Source organism: Pleurodeles waltl, chromosome 7, assembly GCF_031143425.1.
Source record: "Pleurodeles waltl isolate 20211129_DDA chromosome 7, aPleWal1.hap1.20221129, whole genome shotgun sequence".
Lineage (NCBI taxonomy): Eukaryota > Metazoa > Chordata > Amphibia > Caudata > Salamandridae > Pleurodeles > Pleurodeles waltl.
The window spans coordinates 416932194-416952667 of NC_090446.1; the positions used below are offsets into that span (position 1 = coordinate 416932194).

Here is a 20474-nt window from a genome sequence, read left to right on the forward strand (position 1 = left end):
ATTTTTGGGGGTCACACCTGCACTGAGGTTTGAAGATTTTTTAGATACTTTAATTCCCCTACGAGTAAAAAGCCTTTATTTGCGCTTTAGATATGGCTGCTTACCGCTGAATGTTTTTTTGCAGTTTGTGGCGCAAAAAGGCAATACTTGCGTCTTGTCCTGTTTGTAATTCTGTGCTTGAGACAGTGAATCATATTATCTTTGTTTGCCCAGTGTATCGTGACATAAGGCGGCGCTGGCTGAGGCCTATTTGTTTATCTTTGGGGATTAGGGATTATCAGGTGGCGATGCACCTACTTACAACAAATACTGCAGAGCCCATTGTTTATTCAATAAGCCACTTCCTTCTTAGAGTCTGGTACAAGCGAGCCAAGATATTTACCTAGACAGTGCAAGAGTAGCTAACTATAAACCAAAGAGGGGCCTGGCAAGGTATTATTATTAGCTATAACTTTTTAATAGGAATTTGGGTCTTCAATTGATTGTATGAATGTACCCTAGTGGCTATCATGATTAAAGAATGGGGCAGGACAAGAACTCAGGCATGGCAGCGTCTAAAAGCCCTTAAGGCTAGTATTATCTGGTCCATAATTAATCTGGGTATTTTATATAGATAAGTGTGATAATACTGGCAATGCTGTTGGGCACGAGTGTCCCTTGCAGGGACCCTAGACAATTGTCAGTTCCCTTCTTATATATTGCATTGTAATGAGCGATTATTTCTATATGCTCACTCATTATAGGGGAACTATGGAGGAATTAAGTGTCCTCTGCAGGGACCCTAGATTAGAGATTATTCAGATAGACTCATTGCTTTTATTACATTTTAATGTATTGGAAGTTATAATATTGTCTTAAATGTTAATGTGTTTTTATGGCCTCACAAGCTGAAATAAAGAACATAGACTTAGATTATTGATCACTCGACTAATACTCACAGTCATAGTGGCACATGAACTAAACTGTTTGTTGGTGGCCTTTAATATTATGCTGTCTTCATTCATTTATTGTTTGAGTTAAGGCCTGAAAGGTGATGGAGAACTAGATAATCAATGTTTGTCACCCCAAATAATCTTGAAAGTGGTCTTATTTCTATTTTGATGTGCAATATACTTACACCGTACTAATTTCCCTACCTAGAGTGTTATATGAATCTCACTTGTTTGTTCCTACATGTCACTTTTTTTCTTTTTCAACCTGCCTTATGTTGTTTTAACCGAACATAGTTCTTAGATCTCTGGGCAACAATTCCATGAAAGTTTGTGTTAATTGATTTTATATGTAAGCAACTTGTTTGGTCATTTTGCATTATATTTCTTATATGCTTAATGTAGCAGCTGGTTATGGTTTTTTATGTGCTTTTATGACCAAGTGCTGAAATAAAGATATTTGACTAGATTTGGGTACAACCCAGATCTTAGGCCTTCTTAACGTAAAGGAATCAATCAAAACAGTAAGTATTATAGATAATTGAACATCTTCAAGCCAGAAACTCCAATCTCAAAGATTCTATGCTGAAAAAATATTCAGTATTTTTATCCCAACCCTAAACTTGTGGAAATATTGAGCAATTTACATGAAACCTAAGGAGAACTTCCTAGCTGGTTTTCTCACAAATTCTGGGTATTTGCTTTATTTGTTGTGGTATGTGATGTCTGTTTTGCACAGATAGGTCAAGCAGGGCCAATAAAAAAAGGGGTGGCCAAAGTGTCAATTTTACTTGTTAATTCCATTTGGAAACTTTGCTATCCAGTACAGCAAAAATAGAAAAATGAAATTAAACCACATTGTGAAAAAAGTTCACTCGGAAAACCTGCTTTTTGGGATTTGGTGTAAATCCATTCAGCCATTTCAGAGAAAGTTGTGTTTAAAGAGGTGCTCAGGTTGGGCTTATAGGGGTTAAAAAGTAGCTATGGATGGCCAAAGGCCTTGCGCAGCAATGGGTTGGCCACCGACTACCAGTGTTGGATGCACTGCCAGGCCAGTGTTGATGCACTGCCTGGCTGGAGGCCAGCCCTGCAGTCAACACTCTGAAACCCCAACCCCCCCCCCTCAACTGCATTGCTGAAGGATGCACATAGTGGAGGGTTGGCTGCTTTTGGTGGTGGTGGGTACAGGGCCCAGCAAGAACTAGTTGCTGTAGCCACTGCTCCGCTATGCATGGATTAAGGCTGCCTGCACTGGGGTAGTTGGCTGAATGGGATTAAAAAACCTTGAAATTCACTGAAAAAAAACAAAAGGTTAAAATAATGTTGCTAAGGTATTGAAATAAAGTAAACACCAATGGTTAAAAAACAGAAAACCACTGAACTTCACTAATTATACTGTACTGAAGTAACTATAACTTTCGCCCTGCCATGCAATACTTATGACCTTACATACAGTATCACTCATGACAGGGTAAATGACAGCATTAAGGACATCTCATGGCATCATTGATGACATTATGTAATCATTTTGACTCTGTCCAAGAGGGTTTGTGAACTTAGTGATTTAACATGCTATATATGTGGCCAATTTTCTATTCATCCTAATTGGATTACCCTCTTAAAGACTGCAGATGACCCACAATTTAAAGTCAAGAGGTTGATGGGTAGACATTTGCCACCGAACAGACACCTTCATTTAGGCCCTATGGGCAGAACCTCTAGTAAAATACTCTACATGCATTTCTGAGAAGGGCACAGTGGTATACAACTTTACAGTCATACTTACAAGACCAGTTGATCCACACCTTATAATGTCCTCTCTACACAGAGTTTGTTTACAGCTCTGTATTTCAACTTTTTAACATGTGCATATGCCCAGATATTCACTGGTGGATAATCTATCATCAATGGAAGCTTTGGCCTTACTCAAAGATTTTCTTTATATTAGGCATTGGCTTTAAGTCATAACCTTCTTTGAAACATACCACTGCAACCCACATCCGCTGCGCTCACCTTTTATCTTGCTCAAAATGGAGTAGTACCTGCAACCCTAACTTTAGTGATTTGCAAACACTATATAACTTTCATCACACACAACCACTCTTGCCTCCAGGGGTTACACTATTTCCATGCTATGGACTCACATGCGTGCTCTTGGTAACTCTATGCTTTTTATGACTGTGATGTTAGTTATGTCATAGGTTATGACACCAATTGCGTCACTTAACATGTGATGAGGAATGTAATATGTGAGGTGATAAGTAGTGTATGTTTGAGTGCAAGTTCTAATTTAATGAGTGAACTATAGCTGGTGAATTTCAGTGGTGTGTTTTTCAAGTATTTTTCCCTAATTTCAAAACCTAACTATTATGTCACTTTAACCTTATTTTTGTGTGTGAATATATAAAAAACCGAGGGTTGGTCATGTTAAAGTTAGGATTTTGTTTACATAGGAAATGCATTTTTTGATTTGCTAATAATGTTGGTGCCATTTGACAAATCTCCACTAAACATTCCAAAAACGTTCTTGACTAGTTTGCACATGGAAAGTTTTGGGGTGATCCTTCAGGTGAGGGCTAAGAAAAAAGGGGGGTTCCAAAACACATTTTCTCCATTAATTTTTCCATAGGAACTTTAGACACAGCTACAGCCTAAACCAACGAATGGATTTGCACCGCATTTGGCAGATAGCTAGAATGCTTTCAGCATGTGGAGCCTGTCGCCGGGGCTTGATGTATTTTTTAAGGGTAGAGGGTCACATGGCCCTCCTCCTCTTAAAAAAGAAAAGAAAAAGCCCTGGGTATGGGGTCCCCAAGGCCAGGCCTTGTGACCAACCACCCACCATGCATGACCCGGAGGCCCTGCACAATGTGGGCTTATCTGTCGTTATGGTAGTTGGCAACAGGACCAGGCCACAGGCCAAGCCTTGTGCCAACCCCCTACTGCACCTGGCCTAATTTGCAGCGCGGGGTTGGCTGCATGTGGGGTGGGGGGTGGATTTACGTATAGTAATTAAAAATAACTTCACGTTAAAAAAAATATTTAAAAAGCTAGAAATTTACTCAGAAAACCAAAGGTTAAAGTAACGTTATAGTTAGGTGAAATGTTCAGTAGCAACTTAACGTTTTAAACTCTAACACTGAAATTCACAAATTCTAGCTACAGTTGTTTCAAGTAACAATAGCTCGTGCCCTAAGGTAACTATAGTTTGTGCTCTCGCCATGCACTGCTAATTACCACACATATTACATCACTCATGACATCTATTACATCATTGATAATATCACTGCAACTTCTGCAGTGAAATTATTGCTGAGAAAATTGTGCGTGGGGGTCTCGAGTTAAAGTTATTTGAGATTGCTATAGCTGGTGAATTTCAGTGGTTTTTAGAGTTTAAAATATTACGTTGTTACTGAACAGTTCATCTAACTATGACTTTACTTTAACCTTTGTTTTTTTTAGTGAACATACAGATATAAAAGAAATTCATTGAAAAAAAAACAAAGATTAAAGTAAGAGTTTTACATAGGTCTTCGAATAATACAAAAGTACTGTTTTAAAGCCAAAAAAACACTGACATTCACCAGTTGTTTGTAACTGTCCTGAGTATATATTTGTGCCTCCATATATTACATAAGTCATCAGTGATGAAATAAGCATAAGCAGTGCGTTACCCAGAGTTGCATTTGATTTTCTCTCCGTTAGAAGCTACTTCCCTTGTGCTGACACCATCATTTTTATCTCTCTCTACTTTATAGACCAACGAGTACATCAAGACCCTGTCGGACATGAAATCCATTCTCAAGGAGCTGTGCAAAGAGCTGCAAGATGAGAGGAAGGCGCTGGGCGAGCTGCAGCAGCAATATGCCAAAGCTAAGTCAGCATGGGCTATTGAGAAGATTGAGTTCAAGTGCCAGACTACCGAGGTCAGCATGTGTCCTGCGCCATTCTAGCAAAGAGTTAAGGATTTGTGTACTGCACTGCCTATGAGCAGACAAGAGAAACAACCAGACGTGGGTGATATTCTCTATGTACAACCGGGGGGTGGAGAAGTTGGAAGTTGCCTAGGTCATCTTGTGTAACACCACTCTTGCACGCGAGATAGCAGTGTGCAATCTCGGACATTTCGGCTCTGTTCATATAATGTAGCTTCTATTAGATGGTTCACAGGAACATTTCTACGCAGTGGCGGGATAAGTAAGTGTTTTGGTCTGCTTTTGCACCATGCTTTCTGATAGAGACTTCTGTCCACAGATTGTTCCCCTTTTGAATATTCCCACAGGCGTCACCCTTGATCCAGAAAATCTTCAGGACTGCCTCTGCACAACACGGTTTTGCAACAACATCATGCCACTCAATGTGACAAGTGGAGTCTTATATAGACACCAACCATGCATGATGAAGTCAGTTCCAGTCCTTCCACCTCTGCAGATACGAATTCAGCCTAGCCCTCGTCTCTTTAGAATTGTTTTTCTTTAAAAAAATGTTTTACTTACCAAGAGAAATGCCCCTCACAAAACTACAGGGTTGAAACAGCATACAGAACAGACTGTTGCATGCAAATGAGTGTGACAGATCCCCATCATGTTTGCCTGTGGTGCCTGGGGTTGGATCACAACTCCAAGGGCTGCAGTTAATGTGCCTTAATCCACCCTATGGCCATTAATTTGGAAACATGAAGCAAAGCCCTACATCTCGAAGCACCAAAAGACTCCACGCCATGACTGGTCGAGGTCAAAGGGAAGGTTCCTGTCCTATAACTGATGATCATCGCACACAAAGTCTTCGACTAAGTCCAAGAAGAAACAAAATAAATCCAAGCACGACTCAGCCCCTTCGTGCCAGTGAGAGCGTCAACATGCCTCATGGAATCTCTCCCTAAGTCCATCCTCCGAGCTGATTCTCACCCTCATCCTGTGGCAACTCGAGTTTCTAGGGCTGATGCTGACTCCGAAGCAAATATTGAACATTACCGGCTTCATCTGGCATGCCTCTCGGCCCCAAGAAACTGAGAGTCCTCCACATTGAGCTGACGTCGGTGGGCCTGTCTTCAACACCATTTGGGGCCTCCGGACCCAATATGGGTTCTGCACCTCTGCCAACTTACATCCTAGCTATACAAATCATACCAGGGCATGGGGCTTTGATACTAACACCATCGACAGCACACAACCCATAGTGTTGTCCAGTGCGAAGTTGCTACCATTTTCAATGGAGCCCTTGCCCTAAACCTACTATGTATGCTATCAGTTATTCTTTAGCAGTGAAGCCAGATAATTTCAACAAATTGCAGTTCGTATAGTAGCCACTAGATGCCAGTATGAGCACACGCTTGCTCCCCGTACTCAATCAAAATATTTTTAATGTCACAATGGTCATTATGTTTCAGGTTTAATTGAAATTCTAAGGCCACATGTCTGATTTGGATGATGCAAATATGACTAGTTCACTGACCATGCCAGTTTCACGAAACTGTTCAATTATGAAACGCCCATAAGGGAATAGTTGTCCCATCTTGTGCAGCTGTTGCCGGCATAGCGTGGCGTTTATTGATGTATTCAGTGACTGAGGCAAGACTGACGCGAAGAGCGTTTCAGAAAGTACACCTCTGTTTTTCCTGCCATATTAGCAACCGTCATATAGCCCAATGTGTACAGTTAACTGTTTTAATGAATTTATATCTTAGACACTAACACAATACTTAGTGTCCCAAGCTCACCTTGAGCTCTCTCGAGGGGTGGGATTGTGCAGGAAAGAAGCTTTTTTGTTTGAGGTCATTCATAGCAAATAAGTCTGCCTTGTGGGGCTGAGTAAGCCACTCCTAAGTCACATACCTTTCTCTCTTGGTGCTAATTTAGTCAGCTTTGCTCGAAGTCTAGCATATGTATGATATGATGGGAATATGGGTTTATGAACGAACAATTACAAACTTTTGAGCAGTATAGCTGAGATTATAGAGTAGTATGAGCACTTTAGCAAGCATGGAATACGTACAGGAAGGCTGCCCTCCGAAGGGCCAAGCTCCACAAGTATCAGCTGAATCAAATAGTTATTCACAACCTGAATGATTAAAGTACATCTGTTGAGAAGACAGTTAATACTGTACTTTGGCCTCTTGCTATGAGGAACCAGTGGTACTGGGGAACACATTTTTACTAAACTGGAGAAAGATGTTGGGATGGAGTTGTAGAATGAGCATGTGGCTCTCAATTGAGTGAGACGAATGTGGCCCCCTAATTTCCTCCATTTGTTTTACCGCCTTCACTTTCAGCTTTGGCAACCAGTCATCTGCAGGGAGGGGGGGCATAATTCAGTGTTACAATCAGATGCTGCTGCTTCTTGGCATGTTTTATCAGTCCTAGATTTGGGGTTCTTCAGCTTCCAAGCAATTGCTAACCAATTCCATCACTAACTCTACAATCTGAAATTTAGAAGAAATTCTGTGCTGTGTGCTGGGGGGCAGACTTGAATTTAGTACTTTGCAAGCTGCTGATGAACTGTTGGCATAACTGCTAGGCTTGGCTAACACAATATTACAACGTTTGTATATCAGAGGGCATTTCCTTGCAATTACTTTCTTCAAGAAGAGGCCGGGCCATGGTATTGTATTTGTTAAACCTCCGATGCAGTACCTTTTGAAGATGTTGTTGCCTTGAGTCAGTTTTTTGAGCTGATGCTCTCTCTTCTCAGAGTTCTTATTTAGGTGATGGCAAACTGGTTGTAAGGAGGGTAGGGGAGAATTAAGCATTCTCTATGCACCATATATCATCTTGTGTGCAAGATGAAAGTACACTTGATGTGCATTACGACGGTGATGTCAGAACTTCCTCCCAACCAATTTGTTGCTTTTTGCCTATGACTAAAGTAGAGCGAGAGCTGCTTGTGCCCTTCTGTAGTGGAAGGGCGAGCATACGCAGGTCTGCAACTCAGCAGCTTGTGGACTCTGGTCAGCCCTAGCAGGAATAAGCTATGCTGATGGCACCAGAGTGACCTGGCTTGTGAACCGCAACCAGTTTAGGCCAACAGACAACTGCTTGGAAGGAAGACTGCTCACTTGACCCGAGACACAGCTGATACAGTGACATAAATGTGTAAGGCATCACTGGTGGACATATGTAGGTAGGCTACCTAAAAATAGTCATATATCTTCCATGAGCATTACTGCTTGGCTGCTGACGTGAAGAAAGATGCTGCAATGGGGCAACAATGCAGAAAAACCTACTTCGTTGGTTTTATTTTTTGTCTGTATGTACTACTATTGTATTCCATTCAAATAGCTCACAGTTCATAAATGATCCAAACCTGGAGAAGAATACGTTTTATCTGTAGATGCTGCTGTTCGACATTTGCATATTATATAGCTTCACATGCTTAAATAGCTCAAAGATTGGCAGCAAGGGATAACTTCATGGAGGGGGGTATGCATTTCAGCTCTTCAATAACACATGTACTGTCAGTGTCAAAAAGACCCAGTTCATGAATGGCTGCAGACACTCCAAATTACTTTTCCAGTTCACTAAGAAAATACTACCCAACATACTCCATACAGTTTGGCACCTATAGTGGCAGGGCATCTGGGGTATACACCAAGGCACATTACAATCTCCGTGTACCGACATCTTCCCCAACCTTTGGAGTTATCCTGAATTTAGGCATATGCAGTTCATTTGCTACAGCCCACTCTAGGACATCTCTGTGCCTCATGTCGAAGATGTGGTCCACTACTTGCAGCAAGTGTATTGCTTCCTTGTGGCAAGCCAAAAGGCAGCAGGCCACAGATCAGTGTCATTTTCCCTTTTTAACTTCTCTTGTGTAGGCCATGGATACAATGTTTAATGTTAGATTAGACAATATTTCCCATAGGTCTACAAATGCTCTACACTACCACTTCTCAATACCTAGCACCCACTCTTCGAAATCACCCCATAGGTTTATAACCTACACTGTCTGTCTGCAATCACAAGGAGAGTTCGAGTCACACCAGTTACATTCTATACAGCACAACAGGTATAAAGCTTATTCAAACAAAAACATTAGGTACATAACTTTAAATTGAGCATTTCCAGATACATTTTTTTACATTTAAACTTGTTCTTCTGTAGTACTTCATCATGTGTACTTTATAATCACTATCCCATTTTACTTTTACTCTAGTTGACCACACAGGACAATCCTCCTGCAGTGCCCTATACACATTGGACACCTTATGCCAGCCCCTGCTTGGCCAAATACCTATCCTCGTGCCCTAACTTTATGTAAAGACTTAAAATGTCATTCTATCGCCGGAGGATTTTCAGCTGACTATAATATATTACTCGATTGACATGTGAATCTTTAAAAGTTATCAATGCTTGAGGACCACCTTTATGATAAAATATTGTTTCTTAGCTAGATAGTTGTCAGTGTAGTCAGTTTATTTAATCAAACTGTGGTGATACTGTGTTTGGATCAGCTGATTGGATCCACACAGCTATTTGTATTTACAATTTTGTGGCTAGTTGTCAACAGACACAAACTGTTAATGTATCAAGTATTTTCAAAAGTTCTTGTACTACAGAAGTTGATGTTCAGTAGTGGGGGGGACACAGTCACCCAGTTGTTCCTCAAGTTCATGTGCGTGCAGAGAACACCAAAAGCACAGCACACATGTACCGCATACACTCTAGGCCTGTCACTTGACTTCTAACTCATCATGATTTGAAAACAATATATAAAAATTACCAATCATAATAACATGCATACAGACAACACTTCTGGAGCTGTGTACTCATGTATTAGATATCTGTTGCATTACATGACAAATAGCCCTGTGGAAATCACTTTTTTTTTTCTAGGTAACAAAACATATGTTGGTTGGCTAGGAACAGTGGTATGAAATTTGTAAAGTAAGATGATGGATGGACAGGTACAATAAAAGACTGTACTTTAATTTGTGGAAGTGCTCACAGTTGAATAAATAAATGAAATACATCTTCATTTGGTTAATATCTTTTAGCTATAAAAGTGCAAAATAACCTAATGCACCAACATGAAATGCACTGCATAAAAATGTGAACAGTTGATAGGTTAATAAGGTTAAACATCCAAAAAGAAATTCCAATTCATAGTATATATCTTTGTTCCCCACATTAAAAAGCAATGTCTTCCGTAGCCGTATAGCAGACTTTAAAAACCAAGCAACTGAGCAACAAACTTTGGTGACTAAAAGACATTAGGAAGTGAAGTGTTGGTTTGCATTTAAAAAATACATATATATAACTTTAGAATCACCTCCAGGTATTGTCAAGTAAACTGCCTGTAAAACTTGCTGAAGAAGACAAAGTTCATCAGTGTTTGAGGTGAATTTTAATTGCATAGACATAGTTGGATTGAGACTGGGTCAGTTGGCCCAAGTGGAAAGACAAGTGACACCTTATACTACCTATTCAGAATCGTGTCAATATGTGTCTCTTCCACACATTATGAACCCAGGCAAAGTAAGATTCTCCATTGAAAGGGGTCTAAATGATAACATATTCCCGTATCCTTGGTTTAGCCAACTCATCTCTGTTAACCTTTGTCCTTTCCCAGTAAAGCTGCTTAATTCATATTTTCTCTTCCTGAGTTATTTTTGCAGGTCCTCCATAGAAATCAGACCTCCCCAGGTCATTCAATAGTTGCCTCAGACTCTGAAACCACAGTATTCAAAGCTCATGGCTGCATGCCAAGCAATCCTCTGTGATAGACTGGTTTACCAGGTCAAAAGTGGAGCATTAAGTCCATAAAAGAACGGTATAGCAATACCAGGTTGAGGCGATGCTACTGGGTGCACAAACCCTCCCTAAATCCCTATTGAATTCGTGACAGTATGTTGGAAGCCTCTGTCCAGATCAAGATTCTCTGGAAAACTATGTACCCAACAGGTTGACCACGGAGTCCAGCAGGGGAGTAGGCAGATGGCATCTGAGGTCCTGCCTACTGCCTTTCTTGCACAATTGGAGCAGTGACTGCAGATCGCCAAGTGGTCTGGAGCTCAGAGCTTGCTGCCAAATTAACAGCATTAGTATTAACTGGTGCCAAAAACTTGGGCCTAGTCTTATAAAGGTCTATTGGAACCCAGTCAGGACCCAGAGCTTAATAGACGGGCTTTGGGGTAGTGCATTCATTGTATTGTATTGTATTGTAATATTTATATAGAGCTTACCACCCCTGACGAGGCATCAAAGCGCTTTTCGGCGAGTAGCACGCTACTCCGGAACCCAACAAGAATTAGCAATTAATTTGTATCAGGAAATATGAGAACAGTTTTAGTATTATTATGAGTTAATTTGAGCCGCAGATATATGAGTTTGTTAGTTAGATTAACTGGAGGAATGGAGGGGTGGAGGAGGAAAGAATCCAGAAGTGTTAATTGGGAGTATATGGTAATAGGATTTAGGCTTGGGATGAGTAAAGGTGGATGGAGGAGGGAAGAGTCTGTGGAAGGGGTTAGGGAGATCATAGTAGTAGGATGGGATAAATGAGGGCGAATTTAGTAGGGTTGTTTGGGAGGTCCTGGTAGTAAAGTGAGGTTTGGTGAGTTAGATGTGGAAGCGGAGGGAAGAGCTTAGGCATAGTTATTTAGGAGATGAAAGTAGTAGAATGGATTTGGCATGAGTCAGAATGGGAATGGAGGATAGATTGATAGAGACATGACATATGATGATGGGTAGATAAGTGTGATATAAGAAGAGAACAGGGATTCATAGATATCTAGTATAACAACCCACCCAGGAGCCATGCAGTGACCCACAAACAAGCCAAGCACAGAACAACATACATATATATATATATGTTCGATGGCATGTGTAGCTGCAGATACACATGCTGTGCACAGTCCGCCGTCTGGTGTTGGGCTCGGAGTGTTACAAGTTGTTTTTCTTCGAAGAAGTCTTTTCAAGTCACGAGACCGAGGGACTCCTCCCCTTTCGGTTCCATTGCACATGGGCGTCGACTCCATCTTAGATTGTTTTTTTTCCGCCATCGGGTTCGGACGTGTTCCTTTTCGCTCCGTGTTTCGGGTCGGAAAGTTAGTTAGAATCTCGGAAAAAAACGTTGGTATTGTTGCGTTCGGTATCGGGTTAGTTAGAACAAATCGACACCGAATTTTGAAGAACTCCGGTGGCCCTTCGGGGTAATTTCGATCCCCCGTCGGGGCCTGGTCGGCCCGACCGCGTGCGACTTCAAGACTGATGGAACGGACCCCGTTCCGATTCTGTCCAAAATGCCATAACAAATATCTGTATACGGATCAGCATTTGGTCTGTAACTTGTGCTTGTCCCCCGAGCACAAGGAGGATACGTGTGAGGCCTGTCGAGCGTTTCGGTCACGGAAGACGCTGAGAGACCGAAGAGCCAGAAGACTACAAATGGCGTCCACGCCCACAGGTCCACATCGGTTCGAGGAGGAAGAAGAAGAAACTTTCTCCATCCACGAGTCGGATTCCGAAGAACTCGACGCCGAAGAAACGTCAACCGTGAGTAAGACGTCGAAAATTAGGACTCACGAAAAGTCCACAAAAGCCCAGGGGACGCCACCGCTGACGCCTGTCAGCCATGGCTTAACCCAAAAACAAGGTGACCGAGCCAAGGCACCGAAAATGGGCATGCTGGTGTCGAAGTCATCCGACTCCGGTCGTGATACCGCCACACAGCAACCTCGGAGCCGAGACAGCGGCTCCGAGAAACCTCGGCACAAAGACGGCGCCGAAAAGATTTGGCACAGAGACACCGAGCCGAAGCAAAAGAAAATTTCTTCGGAGCCGAAAAGAACTTCCGAAAAGGTTTCGGTCCCAAAACACCCAGCCTCGGAGCCGAAAAGTAGTTCCTATACAGAGGAACAAGGGCTAACCACCCAATTACATAGATTTGGTGAGGACCTTCAAACTGTGGAACCTGATCACACACAGAGAAGGCTTCATATCCATGAAGATACAGGGAAGATAACCACTCTTCCCCCAATCAAGATCAAAAGGAAACTTGCCTTTCAACAAGGGGACAAGCAACCACAGGCAAAGGTGGCAAAGAGAACAACCCCACCACCTTCTCCACCACCATCAACACATGCATCACCAGCAACCACTCCACCACAAATGCACTCACCAGCTCATACAATGAGTCAGGATGACCCCGATGCATGGGATCTCTACGATGCTCCAGTGTCTGACAACAGCCCAGACTCTTATCCCACAAAGCCTTCGCCACCTGAGGACAGTACATCTTATACACAGGTGGTCGCAAGAGCAGCCGAGTTTTACAATGTGTCATTACATTCGGAACCAATTGAGGATGACTTTCTCTTTAATACCCTATCCGCAACCCATAGCCAGTACCAAAGTCTTCCCATGCTCCCAGGAATGCTAAGACATTCGAAACAAATATTTCAGGATCCAGTTAAAGGCAGGGCCATAACTCCAAGGGTGGAGAAAAAATACAAGCCACCACCCACAGATCCTATATATATTACAACACAACTGACACCGGACTCAGTAGTTGTGGGGGCAGCTTGTAAGAGAGCCAACTCTCATACCTCAGGCGACGCACCACCTCCGGACAAAGAAAGCCGCAAGTTTGATGCTGCGGGTAAAAGGGTTGCAGCACAAGCAGCAAATCAATGGCGTATTGCCAACTCTCAGGCACTTTTGGCAAAATACGACAGGGCTCATTGGGATGAAATGCAACATTTCATCGAACACTTACCCAAGGAGTTCCAAAAAAGAGCGCAACAAGTGGTGGAAGAGGGGCAAAGTATCTCCACCACCAGATACGGTCTTCCATGGATGCAGCAGACACAGCTGCAAGAACAATAAACACCGCAGTCACAATAAGAAGGCACGCATGGCTACGCACTTCTGGGTTCAAACCGGAGATCCAACAGGCTGTGCTCAATATGCCGTTTAATGAACAGCAATTGTTTGGGCCGGAGGTAGACACTACCATTGAGAAACTCAAAAAGGACACCGATACAGCCAAAGCCATGGGCGCACTCTACTCCCCGCAGAGCAGAGGCACATTTCGGAAAACACCTTTTAGGGGAGGGTTTCGAGGTCAACCCACAGAAGCCACAACCTCTCAAACAAGACCTACCTACCAGGGGCAATATCAGAGGGGAGGTTTTCGCGGACAATTTAGAGGGGGCCAATTCCCCAAAAATAGAGGAAAATTTCAAGGCGCCAAAACCCCTCAAAATAAGCAGTGACTCACAAGTCACACACCCCCATCACATAACACCTGTGGGGGGAAGACTAAGCCAGTTTTACAAACTCTGGGAGGAAATAACAACAGATACTTGGGTACTAGCAATTATCCAGCATGGTTATTGCATAGAATTTCACCATTCCCTCCAAACGTCCCACCGAAAACACACAAGATGTCAAAACAACATATAGATCTTCTAGGACTAGAAGTTCAAGCACTGCTACAAAAGGATGCAATAGAATTAGTACCAATTCAACAAAAGAATACAGGAGTTTACTCACTGTACTTTCTAATACCCAAAAAGGACAAAACTCTGAGACCAATATTAGATCTCAGAACACTAAATACCTACATAAAATCAGACCACTTTCACATGGTCACGCTACAAGACGTAATCCCACTGCTCAAACAGCAAGACTACATGACAACATTAGATCTAAAGGATGCGTATTTCCATATACCAATACATCCTTCACACAGGAAATACCTAAGGTTTGTATTTCAAGGAATACATTACCAATTCAAAGTGTTACCATTCGGAATAACAACTGCGCCAAGAGTTTTTACAAAATGCCTGGCAGTAGTAGCTGCGCATATCAGAAGGCAGCAAATACATGTGTTCCCGTACTTAGACGACTGGTTAATCAAAACCAACACGCTAAAACAGTGCTCAGAGCACACAAAATATGTCATACAAACCCTTCACAGACTAGGGTTCTCCATCAACTACGCAAAGTCACATCTTTTACCGTGTCAAAAGCAGCAATACTTAGGAGCGACAATCAACACAGTAAAAGGGATTGCCACTCCAAGTCCACAACGGGTTCAAACATTTCACAAAGTAATACAGGTCATGTATCCAACACAAAAGATACAAGTCAGAATGGTAATGAAACTACTAGGCATGATGTCTTCATGCATAACCATTGTCCCAAACGCAAGGTTACACATGCGGCCCTTACAACAGTGCCTAGCATCACAATGGTCACAAGCACAGGGTCAACTTCTAGATCTGGTGTTGATAGACCGCCAAACATACATCTCGCTTCTATGGTGGAACAGTACAAATTTAAACCAAGGGCGGCCTTTACAAGACCCAGTGCCACAATACGTCATAACAACAGATGCTTCCATGACAGGGTGGGGAGCACACCTCAATCAACACAGCATCCAAGGACAATGGGACATACATCAGAGACAGTTTCACATAAATCACTTGGAAATGTTAGCAGTATTTCTAGCGCTGAAAGCATTTCAACCCATAATAACACAGAAATACATTCTTGTCAAAACAGACAACATGACAACAATGTATTATCTAAACAAACAAGGAGGGACACACTTGACACAGTTGTGCCTCCTAACGCAGAAAATATGGCATTGGGCGATTCACAACCACATTCGCCTAATAGCACAGGGTCAGGGATCTTTGCATACGCTTTTCCCCCTCTCCCTCTCCTTCCATATGTAGTAAACAGGTTGAGTCAAAACAAACTCAAACTCATACTAATAGCACCAACATGGGCAAGACAACCTTGGTACACGACACTACTAGACCTGTCAGTAGTATCTCATGTCAAACTACCCAACAAACCAGATCTGTTGACACAACACAAACAACAGATCAGACATCCAAATCCAGCATCTTTAAATCTAGCAATTTGGCTCCTTAAATCCTAGAATTCACACACTTGCACCTCACACAAGAATGTATGGAGGTCATAAAACAAGCTAGAAAACCTACCACTAGACACTGCTATGCAAACAAGTGGAAAAGATTTGTGTATTACTGCCAGAATAATCAAATTCAGCCATTACACGCATCTCCAAAAGATATAGTAGGATATTTACTACATTTGCAAAAATCAAATCTAGCCTTCTCTTCCATTAAGATGCATCTCACAGCAATATCAGCTTACCTGCAAATTACTCATTCAACTTCACTATTTAAAATACCAGTAATTAAAGCGTTTATGGAAGGCTTAAAAAGGATCATACCACCAAGAACACCACCTGTTCCTTCATGGAACCTCAACATTGTCTTAACAAGACTCATGGGTCCACCTTTCGAGCCCATGCATTCTTGTGAAATGCAATACTTAACGTGGAAAGTTGCATTTTTGATTGCCATCACATCTCTAAGAAGAGTGAGCGAGATTCAGGCATTTACCATACAAGAACCATTTATTCAGATACATAAAAATAAAGTGGTTCTAAGAACAAATCCTAAATTTTTACCAAAGGTTGTCTCACCGTTCCACTTAAATCAAACGGTAGAATTACCAGTGTTCTTCCCACAACCAGATTCTGTAGCTGAAAGAGCACTACATACATTAGACATCAAGAGAGCACTAATGTACTACATTGACAGAACAAAACTAATTAGAAAAACAAAACAACTATTTATTGCCTTTCAAAAACCTCATACAGGAAATCCAATTTCAAAACAAGGCATTGCCAGGTGGATAGTTAAGTGTATTCAAACCTGCTATCTTAAAGCAAAGAGAGAGCTGCCTATTACACCAAAGGCACACTCAACCAGAAAAAAAGGGGCTACCATGGCCTTTCTAGGAAATATTCCAATTAACGAAATATGTAAGGCAGCAACATGGTCTACGCCTCATACATTTACCAAGCACTACTGTGTAGATGTGTTAACTGCACAACAAGCCACAGTAGGTCAGGCTGTACTAACATTATTTCAAACTACTTCAACTCCTACAGGCTGAACCACCGCTTTTGGGGAGGTAACTGCTTACTAGTCTATGCACAGCATGTGTATCTGCAGCTACACATGCCATCGAACGGAAAATGTCACTTACCCAGTGTACATCTGTTCGTGGCATGAGTCGCTGCAGATTCACATGCGCCCACCGCCTCCCCAGGAGCCTGTAGCCGTTTAGAAGTAGATCTTGAACAATTGTACATTTGTAAATATATTATATATGTATATATTAATCTGCAGCGACTCATGCCACGAACAGATGTACACTGGGTAAGTGACATTTTCCATATATATATATATATATGTTCGATGGCATGTGTAGCTGCAGATACACATGCTTTGCACATCCCGCCATCTAGTGTTGGGCTTGGAGTGTTACAGGTTGTTTTTCTTTGAAGAAGTCTTTTCGAGTCACGAGATCGAGGGACTCCTCCCTTTTCGGCTCCATTGCGCATGGGCGTCGACTCCATCTTAGATTGTTTTCCCCGCAGAGGGTGAGGTAGGAGTTGTGTATTACAGTAATAGTGCCCATGCAATGGAGTAAACATGTATGTACATGATGTAGTTTTAGGTTATATATTTACAAATTTACAAATGTTCAAGATCAACTTCGAAACGGCTACAGGCTCCCGGGGAGGCGGGTGGGTGCATGTGAATCTGCAGCGTCTCATGCCACAAACAGATGTACACTGGGTAAGTGACATTTTCCGTTCGATGGCATGTGTATCTGCAGATACACATGCTTTGTATAGACTAGTAAGCAGTTATCTCCCCAAAAGCGGTGGCTCAGCCATCGGGTTCGGACGTGTTCCTTTTCGCTCCGTGTTTTGGATCGGAAAGTTAGTTAGAATCTCGGAAAAATCGTCGGTATTGTTTGCGTTCGGTATCGGGTTAGTTACAACAGATCAACACCGACTTTTGAAGAGCTCCGGTAGCCCTTCGGGGTTTTTCGATCCCCCGTCAGGGCCTGGTCGGCCCGGCCACATGTCTCTTCAAGGCTGATGGAACGGACCCCATTACGCTTCTGCCCAAAATGTCACAACAAGTATCCGTATACAGATCAGCACCTGGTCTGTAACTTGTGTTTGTCTCCAGAACACAGGGAAGATACTTCTGAAGCCTGTCGAGCGTTTCGGTCGAGGAAGACATTAAGAGACCGAAGAGCAAGAAGACTGCAGATGGCGTCGGCGCCGACAGGACAAAGGCATATGGAGGAGGAGGAAGAAACCTTCTCCATCCAGGAGTCGGACTCGGACGAGCTCGATCCCGAAGAAACGCCTAAAACCGTGAGTAAGACGTTGAAACATAAAACTCACGAGAAGACCACAAAAGCCCAGGGGACGCCACAGCCAACAGGCCATGGCTTAACCCGAAAAATAGGTGACCGATCATCGGCACCGAAAAAGGGTACGCTTGTGTCGAAGTCATCCGACTCCGGTCGAGATACTGGCACACAGCAATCTCGGGCCCGAGACAGTATCTCCGAGCAAGTTCGGCACCGAGACAGTGGCACCGAAATGGGTCGGCACCGAGACACCACGACGCCGAAAATAAAGAAAGTTTAGTTGGAGCCCAAAAAGGCGACCGAAAAGGTTTCGATTCCGAAACATCCAGCCTCGGAACCGAAATCAGGTTCCTATACAGAGGAACAGGGATTGTCCTCCCAAATGCAAGGACATAAGTTCGGACAAGAACTAGAATCAATGAAGCCAGACTACACTCAAAGGAGGCTCCACATTCAAAAAGACACAGGGAAGATAAGCATTCTTCCCCCAATTAAAATGAAAAGACTTGCCTTTCAAGAAAAGGACAAGCAGCCACAGGCAAAGGTGGCAAGGCAAACAACTCCGCCACCATCTCCACCACCATCAATGCACACATCACCGGTAGCCACTCCACCACTGATGCAATCCCCGACTCATACTGCAATGAGTCAAGATGATCCTGACGCATGGGACCTTTATGATGCTCCGGTATCAGATAACAGCCCAGACTGTTACCCAGCGAGACCGTCGCCACCTGAGGACAGTACATCCTACACGCAGGTGGTCTCAAGGGCAGCTGCTTTTCATAACGTGTCCTTGCATGCAGAACCGATTGAGGATGACTTTTTGTTTAATACACTATCCTCCACTTATAGCCAATACCAGAGCTTACCTATGCTACCTGGAATGCTAAAACACTCCAAACAGGTATTTCAGGAGTCTGTGAAAGGCAGGGCCATAACTCCAAAGGTGGAGAAAAAGTACAAGCCACCGCCAACAGACCCTGTGTATATTACGCAGCAATTAACACCAGACTCTGTGGTTGTAGGGGCAGCTCGCAAGAGAGCAAACTCACACCTCGGGAGACGCTCCACCTCCAGACAAGGAGAGTCGCAAATTCGACGCTGCAGGGAAAAGGGTTGCAGCACAAGCAGCAAACCAATGGCGCATTGCCAACTCACAAGCACTTCTGGCAAGATATGATAGGGCTCATTGGGACGAAATGCAGCATTTCATAGAACACTTACCCAAAGAGTTCCAGAAAAGGGCACAACAAGTGGTGGAGGAAGGACAAAGTATCTCAAATAATCAGATACGGTCATCAATGGATGCAGCAGATACAGCTGCAAGGACAGTAAATACTGCAGTTACAGTAAGGAGACACGCATGGTTGCGTACGTCAGGATTCAAGCCGGAAATACAACAAGCCGTGCTGAACATGCCTTTTAATGGACAGCAGTTGTTTGGGCCGGAGGTGGACACTGCTATCGAGAAACTTAAAAAAGACACTGATACGGCAAAAGCCATGGGCGCACTCTACTCCCCACAGAGCAGAGGCACATTTTGCAAAACACAATTTAGAGGGGGGTTTCGAGATCAACCTACAGAACCCACAACCTCACAAGCAAGGCCCACTTATCAAAGCCAATATCAGCGGGGAAGTTTTCGGGGGGAATATAGAGGGGGACAATTCCAAAAGAATAGAGGGAAGTTCCAAAGCCCCAAAACTCCTCAGAACAAGCAGTGACTTCCAAGTCACAAATCCCCAACACATAACACCTGTGGGGGGGAGACTAGGCAATTTTTACAAACATTGGGAGGAGATAACAACAGACACTTGGGTACTGGCAATTATCCAACATGGTTATTGCATAGAATTTCTCAAATTCCCTCCAAACGTCCCACCGAAAACACACAATATGTCAAAACAACACATGGATCTTCTAGGACTAGAGGTCCAGGCATTGCTACAGAAAAAAGCAATAGAATTAGTACCAATCCAACAGAAAGGAACAGGAGTTTACTCTCTGTACTTTCTCATACCCAAAAAGGACAAAACACTGAGACCTATATTAGATCTGAGAACATTAAATACCTACATCAGATCAGACCACTTTCACATGGTGACATTACAAGACATAATCCCACTGCTCAAACAACAAGACTACATGACAACACTAGACCTAAAGGATGCATATTTCCATATACCAATACATTCTTCACACAGAAAGTACCTAAGATTTGTATTCCAAGGGGTACACTACGAATTCAAAGTGTTGCCATTCGGAATAACTACTGCGCCAAGAGTCTTTACAAAATGCCTGGCAGTAGTAGCTGCGC

General features: G+C 42.8%; 1 protein-coding gene across 10 annotated transcripts in view; it reads left to right on the forward strand.

Moving 5' to 3' along the window:
• Positions 1 to 20474, forward strand: part of MTCL2 (microtubule crosslinking factor 2) — a 763577-nt gene that overhangs the window by 399576 nt on the left and 343527 nt on the right. For all 10 annotated transcript variants that reach the window (XM_069243910.1, XM_069243909.1, XM_069243906.1 and 7 more), the window contains exon 9: positions 4688 to 4855. In XM_069243910.1, coding sequence (XP_069100011.1) covers positions 4688 to 4855 — 168 coding nt within the window. The remainder of the gene's footprint in view (positions 1 to 4687; positions 4856 to 20474) is intronic.